This window comes from Coenobita brevimanus, chromosome 91 (genome assembly GCF_032717465.1).
Source record: "Coenobita brevimanus isolate Jiangsu-jjx chromosome 91, ASM3271746v2, whole genome shotgun sequence".
In the NCBI taxonomy this organism is placed as follows: Eukaryota; Metazoa; Arthropoda; class Malacostraca; order Decapoda; family Coenobitidae; genus Coenobita; species Coenobita brevimanus.
Window position 1 is genome coordinate 32264689 of NC_137044.1, and position 12061 is coordinate 32276749.

A 12061-nucleotide genomic window follows, 5' to 3' on the forward strand; every position below is an offset into this window, starting at 1 on the left:
ACCAACAACAGAGCTTAAGTGTAGTACAGGCATCAAATGAGGTTTCTCTTGAAACAGCAAGGAAGAAAAAGGCCCCCACGATTAGTGAAACTATAATTAAGCCGTGTGCTGTAAAGATGGTCAAGTAGGTTCTTGGAGAGTGAAGTGCACATAATATTCAGCAGATTTCCTAGTCAAACAACACAGTGGAACGGAGAATTAGTGAAATGTCAGCTGATATCATGGAACAAGTGATACAGATTAAACTGTCTCCAACTGGTATGGTTGTAGTACAGCTGGATGAGTCAACGGATGGGAGTTCTTGAGCACAGTTACAGTGTTTGTTGGGTATGTAATCATACATGGCATCAAAGATGAATATCTGTTCTGCACACAACTTGAAACTACCATAAAAACTTTAGATGTGATGGAAAGCTGACTTCTTTCTTCACAGCTACCGGAATTGCCTAGGGAAATTGTTGTGGAGTCTGCACTGATGGGGCTCCGGTGATGCTGGGATCAAAATCGGGGCTACAGAGGCATGTCAAGGAAGGAGCTCCAAATGCGACAGTGGTTCACTGTATGATCCATCGTTATGCACTGGCGTCAAAAACCCTCCCTGATGCCCTTTGCAAGATCCTGAAGACGGTGGTAAAATGTGTCAGCTTTGTGAAAACAGGAGATTTGAAATCACTCCTTTTCCAGAAACTTTCTGAAGACTTGGATTCACAGCATGAATCCTCCCTCTTTTACTCTAGAGTGCGATGGTTCTCCATGGGCAATGTTGGAATAGAGTATTTGAGCTTTGGAGAGGACTTAAACTTTCCTGGAAAAGAAAAGGAAGGATGATCTATTATGTCTCTTCATCCAGGCGTTGTGGGGGTCACGTCTTTCATACCTGGCCGACACATTTGAGCAGTTAGACAAGCCAAATCTCAAGCTACAAGGCAAGGAAAGAAATGTATTTCACTGCATGCCATGGACTGTATGCGTGCAATTCTTGCTATACTCCAGAACTGGCAAAGAAAAGTGAGTGTTGAAAATGCTGCCATGTTTAAGAATCTTTCGGCTGTTCTGGACGAGATTGAAGAAGATCACCTACTTGACCCATCACTCAAAAGTGAAATAATTCAGCACTTGAAATCCTTGAAAAATGAGCTCAAAAGATACTCCGCAGAATTCAAGGAGGATGAAGGGAAATTGGTGAGGAATCCTTTCTCTGACACTCTTGATATTGCTGCCATTCCCCATGATGTTCAGGACGAATCCTTTTATCTCAAGAATGATTCTACTGCCAGAGACCTTTATGAAGAAAAATCTCTGACTGTGTTCTGGTGCTCCATGTATCACTCTTTTCCAAAATTAGTGTAATCGCACTTTGAGTCCTCCTGCCATTCCACAACATATTTATGTGAATCTGGTTTCTTCACTGTTCTACACATAAAAAATAAAAGCCGAAACCGGTTGGCTGTGGAGCCAGATATGAGATATGTGTTACCAGTGACTCAACCCCGACACAATCGATTGACTGAAAGAAAACAGTGTCCTCCATCCCACTGATATTTTACAAACTATGCATTCTGATTGATAGCTGTATTAAAATAAACGGAGAACACCATAACAGTTTTCATCATAATTATTTGTGAGGCGCTTGAGAGGGAACTAAAGGAGAGCCACGAGGATGTTAAGATTCCCACAAGACAGGAATGAAGTGAAAAAGTTGGAAAAACCCTGATATAGGCTTATCATCTCTCTCTCTCTCTCTCTCTCTCTCTCTCTCTCTCTCTCTGTTCTTGTAGGTTTATGATCTCCACTTACTTGCCGCTCTCTCTCTCGTACTGAAGGGGCTGTGTTAAGGCTATATACATATATAACACCTCAGGTTCGAAAACGAATAATAACTGAAAAAAAAAAATCCACGAAATGGCATGAATAAAAAATGTAGAAAAAAAAAAAAAGGGTTCAGAGGGTTCAATGTGTGTGTGTGTGTGTGTGTGTGTGTGTGTGTGTGTGTGTGTGTGTGTGAGAGAGAGAGAGAGACTTTGCTTTGCTGGTACTTTTGCTTTTCACTAAATATAATTCAGGTAGTTTTCATTAGTACAGAATTTTTTAAACATTCAATTTTATTTTTTTTTACATTCATTTTTAGAGTCCAGTTTTGGTTTCAGATTTTTTTCCTATGTTACTCTCCTTGTTACGTCCAGTTTCAGTTTGGTACGTCCAGATTCTCTTTTATTTATGGATTCACTTTCCTCAGTTCAGTTTCATTTATCTTCAGCCTAATTTTCCTTTCTTATACTCAGCTCTGTTTTAAATTATCTTTTCCATTTTTTCTTCGCTTTTTTTTTTTTTTTTTCCCAAAGATCGTTTTTATAATTTTCAGTTTGTGTCATTTTCTGTTTTGATTTATATATATTTTAGTCACATTTTCTTTTTTATCGTTTTCTTCATGTTCTTGTCTTCTTCTTATGACTTTTTTATTTTATTTTGTCCATTTCTCTCTCTCTCTCTCTCTCTCTCTCTCTCTCTCTCTCTCTCTCTCCTACTCACCCCATGCTCATTATCATTACAGTGTACGAGGAAGGGCGACTTGAAGAAATAAGAGAGAGGGAGGCTTGCAGGCCATCTGTCGCGCCCACCCTTCGAGAGAGAGAGAGAGAGAAAGAGAGAGCGAGAGGTTAGATACACACAGTAACTCCATTTCTTTCATCTTCCTTCCTCTTTCCATCCTTCTCTCCTCTCTACCTTCCCTTTCTCCCTCTCTCCCTCCCCCCCTGATATATTCCTCCCTTTCCCCTTCCTCCTCCGTTCCTTCCTCCTCCCTATCTTTTATCTCTCGCCCTCCCTTCCGCCACGCCCTTTCCTGCCTTCCTACCTCTCTTCTCTATTTTCTCTCTCTCTCTCTCTCTCTCTCTCTCTCTCTCTCTCTCCGTTTCCTTATTTTCCTTGTCCCTCCCCACCACACCCTGTCCTAATTCTCTTCCTCCCCTCCTCTCTTTTCTTTCCTCCCTCCCTTCCTTCCTTCCTTCTTCCCCATCCTTCCTCCCTTCCTTCTCTCCTCCCCTCTCTCTCTTCCTTCCTTCCCTTCCTGCTCACTTCCCCTCCCTACCCTACCCTACTTCTCTCCATACCCAGCCACACCCTTCCTTTCTTGTCTTGCACCCCTTCCCTTTCGTTCCTGCCTCTCTTCCCTCTTCTACCACACCAATCCTGCCTACCCTACCTTACCCTATACTGCCCTGAGAGAGAGAGAGAGAGAGGAGTGATGATCTCGTGAGAAAAATGGATATAAACTGTTCTAAACATGAGAAAATATTCTGGAAATGTGTGAAATACGTAGCAATGAGGGCAGAAAAAAAAATGTGAAGGGTGAAAGTGGAAGAATATTAACAAAAGGAAGTGAAATAAGACAAGATGGAAGGAATATTTTGAAGGTCTGACGAGTGTGCAAGGACAGGGAGGAGCTGCAATAATCTGGATTGGTTTTGGTGGTGCGCAGAGAAGGAATGTTGTGCCGGAGAACGCGACACTGGCGGGGGTGAAGAATGCTGTGAGAGTTGAAACTGGGAAGGCATCAGGTGTTGAGGTGATATTCACAGAGTTGATTATGAGTAGCTGAGTGATTGGAATGAGCAGTTTATTGGAAATGCGTAAGAAAGCTTAGGTGAGTGGAAATATACTAGCAGAATGGAAGGAGGCTGTGACTGCGTCCTTATACACAACTAAAGGTAATGGAAGCAAGTGCAAAAATTATCTTGATAAGTCTGTTGAGTGTAGAAGGAAAGGTGTGCATGGAACAATTATCACAGAAAAAGTAAGGAATATATCAGAAAGCTTGGTGGGTGACGAACAGGGGGGCTTTAGGAGTGGCACGGGATGTGTGGATCAAATACTCACGATGCGAGATGGTTGAGAAAGCTTGTAAAACAGACTGTAAGGTACTTGTGTATCTTGAGAAAAGCATAGAACAAAGTAAATATAGAGGGGTTATGGAAGGATTTGCATATGGTTGGTGTAAAGGGAAAGCTGCTGAATACTGATGAGAGTTTTTATAATAGTACTGAAGTTTGTATAAGAGTAGGTGACCGTCTAAGTGAGGGGCTTAACATCAGTGTTGGAGTAAGACAAGGATGTGTGATATTCCCATGGCTCTTCAAAATGCACTGCATATGGTTGGGGTTATGAGAGAGGCAAAAGCACTAGTAATGGAGAGAGGAATGACCTTGGTAATGAATGATGAGGGATGGAGTATTTCAAATCAGATTTTGCAGATGATGCTGTATTACTGGCTAATAATGAACAGAAACTTTAAAGATTAATCTGTTTTGTTTAAGTTTGCCATCGTCGTGCCGTGAAAGTAAATGTAGATAAGATTAAAGTGATGTTGCTTGAGAGACAGAGATTCCCAGTGTGATGTTATATTGATTGGAGAGAGACTGGAATTGGTGAGAGAGTTTAACACCCTGGGTGAAGTGACAGAAAAGAAAGAAAAGTGTGCAAAAGTGGAAAGTAGAATGGCACAGGGAAGGAAAGTGGCTGGTGCTGTGAAAGTTTTTATAAGAAACAGAAGTCTGGGAGTGGCAGCTGCAGGAGGATTGCATGAAGGAGTATTAGTACCCACAGTAACAGTAACGTATGGGTGTGAGAGTCCGGTGTGGCATGAAAACGAAAAATCAAGAGTTAGCAGTGGAGATGGAATTCTTGAGAAACATATGTGGAGTGTGGAGGTGGATTAGGATAAGAAATAAAGCAATTCGCGAAAGATGTGGAATAAGGAAGTCTATGGACAACAGACTTGAAGACAGCGTAAAAAGATGGTGTGGTCAAATCCATCTATCCATTATCCAATCCTCATTTGCTGCATCAGGAGCGTAGAAGCCCTGGGCCAGGCAACTCAGTCCCGACATTTAAGGTGAGGGTGACCAACTTCACTAATCCCTGAGTGGAATTGTGTGGGCTGCAAACCCCTACTCTCCCTCAGATAGAAATCTCCTACAGGCTTCATCGCATGGAGAGCCAAAGCCCGCTAGACCACGAGGCATCATCTGGTTATATAGTTACCAATCAACATAGTAACTGGTTTCCTGGGTTACAGGAAACCATTTTGCTTGTAACTCAGTGCGGAGTCACCTAGAGAGAGAGAGAGAGAGAGAGAGAGAGAGAGAGAGAGACCTACATCAAGTGAGTAGATGATGAGCACTCCCACCTACCACAGCCTATGGAAAGAATGGATACAAATAGAATGGTGAAAATGGTATATGTGACTGAGTTTGAAGATGGGAGGAGGTGTGGCAGGTCAAGAAGGTGGAGAAATATGGCAAATGAATGTGTGAGAATGAGAGGTATGGAAGCTGACGAGGCTAGGGAACTGACAAGGGATCAAGCCTGCTGGGTGAATTTTGTACTGAGTGTATGGCAAGAATTTGACTGACATTTGCTTTTTACATGACACTCGTTGGACTGACTCTATTGATAGGTAAATATGAAGCTACGTGCAGACAGGTGTATCTTTCAACTGGAGTCAGGATTCCAGGTGCTTGAATAATCAATGAATGTGTGTATGACTCATTTCATTGGGCATGTTAATAATTCTCGCTGTCATATTTTTTCCTTTTCTTGCCTTTCTGTACCCTACCTCACCCCACCTGCAGATAAAAAAAGAGGGAGGACGATGATGATAATGATGATGATGATGAAGATGTATTTATGTATGTAAAGTTGTATATAATGAGTGTATAATTGAATGTGCTAGCAGAGTGAGAGATACAAACAATCGAAGGTTATCTAGTTGTTATCTAGTTGTAAATGAGATCTAGTGTGTACAGTATATTCCGTTGTTAAGTTTTATTCGTATTAAGTATAAATGAGAAACGACTTTGATAATATACAGACAAAGATTTCTGACAGCCTTTTTTTTTTTTTTTTTTTTTTTTTTTTAAGTGTGTTTACATTCTGTCCACTTTAACTTGGCCCAAATTTACCATCTTTCCATTTTTAGTGGTGAGCTGTAAGAAGACATTAACACTGAAATATGGCGTTAATCACAAAGTGTAATGGAAATTTATAAAGTCGTAGGTCTGTCATATTCTACCACTGAACCAGCTCCTTTCGATTTGCAGATATTCCTTTATGTCTTCACCACTTTGTTTCAGACTTAGCACAATTATTGTTCCCTTGCTATGTACTAGTACCTCCAAACGCCTCTCTCTCTCTCTCTCTCTCTCTCTCTCTCTCTCTCTCTCTCTCTCTCTCTCTCTCTCTCTCTCTCTCTCTTTCCTGGATGTAGGTATTTTATGGAGTATTATGAGCTTACTGGTCAAACCATACAAACACACAAATCTGGGGATCCGATGTTCTTGTATGTTCATTAATAATCATTACAGCTTGCACAGAAGTATGTCGGCGTACTAGTATTGTGTGGAGGCCATCTGCATTCCGTTGAGAATGTTGGCACAGCTGTAACCAGTATTATGTTATTTGCTATAATGATAATATAACTCAGTCAGTAGCATGGCGTCTAGTGGTCAAAAAGCCTCGGTAAGAAACACGGCTTTGCATAGGTTCGATTCTTACGAGGCCGCTGGAACTTTATTTATTATTTCTTAGATCAAGCAATGCCGTCAAGGGAAGTATAAGGGTTGTCTATAAACTACATCAGCCTAACCACGGGCCCTTACAGCTCTAGTGGGGTAGTGTGGAGATGGCTGTTACCGCGTTTACTGTGGTGTTGAGAGTTCAAACTAGAAAATGTCTCCTCCTGGATGTAGAAAAACACAAGGTGCAGAGACAGGACCCGTTTTAGTTAACATTTCGCCAATCAGGGTTTTTCAGGAATGGCTCAGCGTTGAATAACGTGGGTCCCTACTCTGCATTTTGTGTTTTTTCAACAGACTGTCACTGTCAAATATGTCTCTCCTGTTAAGAATTCGGAGGTAGAAAATAAAATGTCTATCCTGTTAAGGATTCGTCCTAAAAGTATTCTTGTCGCAGGAATTTAATACTGATATGATACAATTTATGTTTATTCATCTCTCTAAATTGTTGTGTATATTGTAATTAGTGTTTCATTAAGTGACATTTTAGGGTAAGTATTTTTGTATGCAAGAATTACAATGATGGTGATAATGGTAATTATCATGATTATAATTTTTTGACGAAAATAAAGTTTTTTTTTTTATGGCAGCATTATAAACATACCATTGCAAAAAGGTACAGTTGGCCACATTTGAACCTGGGACATCATCAGTGTGTATGGATGAGGTCTGGTATGTTAAAAACTAAAGATGTATTCGCAAGGTGCATTACATATAGGAGTGAGCGGTAGTATCAAAGCAGTAGAATAATACAGCATAACATTATAGCATCTGCCCTGGCCTAAGCTGACGGCATAGCACCGCCTTATCAGCGGGTCGACTGGGGTCGGTGAGTGATGGCCACAACACCCTACACCACCACCCCACTCTCTCTCCTTTTCACATCTTCAATACTTTTGTTTGTTTACATATTTCATACGTGTCATTCATCGGTACACAGTTGCTTCTTTCTCTGGCACTGGCCTGAGTAGTACTTTTGTTAGCGACTATGGCTAGGTAAGATAAGGCGCAAAACACTCTCCTACACTGCAACACTCTCTCTCCGTTTCATATATTTGCTACTTTTAGTTGTTCACTTGTTTTGCCCATGTCCCTCACTGGTACACGGTAGTGTTTTTCCCTAACACTGGCTTGAGGAGTATATTTGTTTGCGAAAATGGCTAGGTAGTGTAAGGCTTGATGAATGCTGCTGGTCTGTGTAAGATAGAAGGATAACAAGTGTTAGTATGTGTAAATATTCTGTACATTTTTTTAATGTAGTGCTTTCTAGAATTGTGCTACAATTTTAGGATATTCACGGAGAATGTGAAAGAACCGATTTTCATTGAGTAACCATGTGATTTGTTTAGTCAGCGTCAAGAGTTGTGGGTTTCTATACGTAGCAGTTAGTGGACAATCCATTATGTAATGATGCAGTGTGTGTGCCGCAGGCGCCCCACAAGCTGCACGTGGTTCAGGATCTTCTCTGGTGAATTCCTAATAATATTTAAAATGCCGGGAGTAGTGACTGAGGGCAACACAACACCCCCGGGAGGAGCCTACTGAGGGGCAGACAGAGCACGACCCGACCCCAGGCGACAGGGACATAAGTCCGCCCAGGCTGCACGCCCCTATGACCCGGAACTCGCCCGCCGCCACCATAGCAGGAATAGGAGACTCTCTTGCAGGTGGGCTGACCATTGACAGGATCAGGGTGGAGCTACTCCTATAGCTCCAGGTAGCACCCCTGCGACAGCCGGTAGCCGCACCTTTTTCGAGACGGCCTGCAGCCGCTCACCCTTTTTTTAGGAGACAGCCGGTAGCCGCTTCCACCTTCGTCAGGAGACGGCCGGTAGCTGCTCTGACGGTGCCCTTGAGATGGCCGGTAGCTGCTCACCCCTCCTTCAGGAGACGGTCGGTAGCCGCTCCCGCCTTCATCAGGAGATGGCCAGTAGCCACTCTGAAGGTGTCCTTGAGACAGCAGGTAGCCGCTCACCTCTCCCTCAGGAGACGGCCAGTAGCCGCTTACCTCTCCCTCAGGAGATGGGTGGTAGCCGCTCACCCCTCCTTCAGGAGATGGCCAGTAGCCGCTCCCCAACACAGGCCACGGCCATTAGCTGGGCCTCAGCGACGGCTGGAAGCCACGCCCCTAAAAGGCCATGGCCAGCAGCCGGGCCCTACAGCAGGAGATCGCCAGAAGCCGCTCCTCCACCAGGTGCTGCCACACCCCCACAATGTGACAACCTTCAGGAGGAGGGTCCCAGTCCCGAGGACCTGTGGAGAGGCCCTGTGCTATCCCCAGGGTGGTTCTCAGCCCAGCCAGCTCCAGAGGGACCCTACCTGACGGACTCCGATGGAGGCCATCGACACAGCTCACTCCTGACGGTGTCCCTGATGGCAGGAGACCGCAGCCACTGGGCCCCTGAGGCCACCCCAGGACCCCCAGGTGAGGCCTCTCCCCACCCTGATGCAGACGACCCTTGTCCTCCATCAGGTGCTTAAGTGAGCGCTTCAGGAGCTGTTCAGCCCCAGCCCTGAGAGCCACACTCCAGCTCCCAGCCCTGACAGTGCAGGGCCCTTCACTGCCCACAGCCCCGGACAGGAGAGGACGCCCCTACGAGTGATCCCGCGGTCGCTGGACACAGAGGCCACAGGCGGGACTCAGCCCCCATCAGGCGCTGGCCTGTGAGTTCTCCCACCGTCCCCCCCCCCCTCTAACCACGCCAACGCCCCAACGACAGTGAGTGACAGTGAATGTGCAGTGACTGTAATAGTGACTTGAATATCGGGCAGTGTATTATCCGAGGGAATCTAAGTCCAAGGCTTATTAATGTGTGATAGTTAAGATTTGGGCAGCTAGTGAAATAGTGAGAGTAAGAAGGATGATCTAATAAGAGTGCAGTGATTTCAGTGAGCATCAAACTCGGCCTTCATAATGTGGTTCCTCTGCACTGCAAGACCTGTGAATTAGTTGCCCAGCCTAAGCACAGTTCATATTTCCCTCAAAATGACAGTGATCCATTCCCCTGCCCAAAAGACCTCACACACTGTTCGTTGTGCTGTTCACCTGCTATCCTGAACTATTGTCTAAATAGTATCCTGCGTGATACTGCTGTCCATGATACTTGCATTTGACTTATAATTACCCAGTTTCCTGTTGTTGTTACATCCACCTGTTCTACATATAGGATTAGTCAATACATGTGTAAGGTTGTTGTCCTGAGTTTTTGTGTCCTCTCGCTCTCTTGTTTGTCTAACCTCTGGTCTAAAAAGAGAACCCAGCTGCACACTAGGCGTTCAAGGGACGGGAAGCTGACCCTTAAACACCTAGCATAACATTGGCGGACAGCGGTGGTTCTTGAGCCGGGCATACGAGAGAGGCATTCAGGAAATACCGGCAAAATGGCAACCAAACCTCACGTGCAATTGCCTAAATTTGACCCAGAACAGTATGATGTCCACACGTATTTGGCGATTATTAAGCCATTGCTAGATATTGGGGTGACCCAATGGCACTTTGATAGGGTAAATGGGGATGGATTTAGAAATTATCTTGCTAACATTCCATGGCAGTCTTTCTTCTCTAGTGATCCCAATTCTACCCAGTCCCATATTTGCGACTTAATACTAGCTGGTATGGATTTATTCATACCAAGTCAACAGTTCACTAAAAGATCGAACTCTCCAAAATAGTTTGATGGCAACTGTGCCAGAGCAACAGCCCAAAAGTCATTAGCAAATAACTCTTATTTAAAATAAAAAACATCTGAATCACTCTCTCAATTTAAAATTGCTAGAAATCATGCAAAAGCTGTACCAAATCTAGCTAAATCAAACTTTCTTCAAAAGCAAGCATCAAAACTACTTAACAACCTTAATGACAATAGAATATTCTGGTCAACTCTTAATTCTTTCAATAATAACTTTAACAAGTCATCTCCCATTCCCCCACTAAAATCTTCAGATGGCAACATTATAAATGACCCGCGTGGGAAAGCGGATATTTTTGCCAGTACATTTGCCAGAAATTCTATCATAGACGATGCCAGCCAGAACATCCCAGTACTAGAACTTGACTCTCCCGAAATTGCCCCACTTAAAATACAGACTAGATACGTAAAATCCATTCTAGACAATTTACCTACCAACAAAGCTTCAGGCCCAGATGGAATTCCGCCAATTGTTTTGAAAAGGTGTTCCCCTGAACTTGCCTCTGTTCTAGCTAAATTATTCAGACTATGCATACGTACGTCTTTATTCCCAAATTCATGGAAAGGACCCAATATCCACCCAATTCCGAAGAAAGGAAGTTCCTCTGACCCCTCTTATTACAGACCAATAGCTGTCACATCTTCTCTTGGTAAGGTATTTGAAACTTTAATTAATAAGCACATTGTTAACATCTTGAATCCAACAACTTAATTAGTGATAGACAATATGGTTTTCACCACGAAAGATCCACCATTGACATACTCAATCTCCTAACTCATACCATCCATCAATCAATTGGCCTACATGGAGAAACTCATGCAGTAGCTCTTGATATTTCTAAAGCTTTCGACAGAGTATGGCACCGTTCCCTGCTGTTCGGACTCCCTTGCTATGGACCAAAGTCTTTTGTTCCTTCGATTTCTTGATATATTAGTGACAGGAAAATAAAAGTATAAGTAGATGATGTATATTACAATTTCCACTCAATTAACGCCGGCGTGCCGCAGGGGTCAGTTCTGGCGCCAACCCTATTCCTGGTTCATATTAATGATCTCTTATGTGTCACCCACAATCCATCCACTCATACGCAGATGACCCAACGCTACATAGTTCATTAACACTCAAACACCCATTTACAAAGTCTAGTATCTCTACCTCCCAACTCAGTACAGCCATCTCCATAAATCAAGACCTATCTCCGATCAGTGAATGGGGACAAAACAAGTTTGTCTCTTTTAATGCTAGTAAAACTAAATACATACAATTTACTAATAGACAGATATTGCCAGATTCGTACATTACCTTCAGTGCTACTAATATTCCCATCTCCAAAAGTATTGCAATTCTTGGCGTCTCACTTAACAAGGCCCTCATCTGGACCTCTAATGTTAGATCACATGCTAAAACCGCCTTAAAGAAACTTGGATTATTGTACAGAGTCCGTAATTTCTTCACTGATGAACAGTTAGCTATAATTTATAAGAGTCACGTGTGCTCTCAGCTTGATTATTGCTCACCCTTGTGGAATGGATGTGGAGACACTGCATTAAAACAAGACAAAATTCAGAACAAAGCTGTTAGAATTATTAACAACCCTGCCATTACAAATAAACTACCTCCCCTGCAAGTAAGAAGGAATGTTGCCTCCCTTGCATTATTTTACAGATATTTTTTTGGCAAATGCTCACACGAAGTTGTGTCCATGGTGCCACCTCTCCATGCCTTCCCTCGTGCTACATGGGCAACTGGTAGCGCTCATGACTGGAATGTCACCCAGGCATATTGCAGAACATCTGCCA

The 12061-nt window shown here is 43.3% G+C and overlaps 2 protein-coding genes across 2 annotated transcripts; both read left to right on the top strand.

Annotated features, from left to right (window-relative positions):
* The first annotated feature begins 489 nt into the window (after positions 1–489).
* Positions 490–828, top strand: LOC145411952 (protein FAM200C-like). Its single transcript, XM_080281922.1, has one exon. It carries the CDS (start codon positions 490–492, stop codon positions 826–828), a length of 339 nt encoding a protein of 112 aa, XP_080138048.1.
* A 129-nt stretch (positions 829–957) lies between these two features.
* LOC145411953 (zinc finger BED domain-containing protein 5-like) lies at positions 958–1350 on the top strand. Its single transcript, XM_080281923.1, has one exon. It carries the CDS (start codon positions 958–960, stop codon positions 1348–1350), a length of 393 nt encoding a protein of 130 aa, XP_080138049.1.
* Positions 1351–12061: the final 10711 nt, after the last annotated feature.

Bases quoted from the DNA above. Each gene is read 5' to 3' on its own strand.
- LOC145411952 (XM_080281922.1), top strand. From the start codon at position 490: ATGCTGGGATCAAAATCGGGGCTACAGAGGCATGTCAAGGAAGGAGCT.
- LOC145411953 (XM_080281923.1), top strand. From the start codon at position 958: ATGGACTGTATGCGTGCAATTCTTGCTATACTCCAGAACTGGCAAAGA.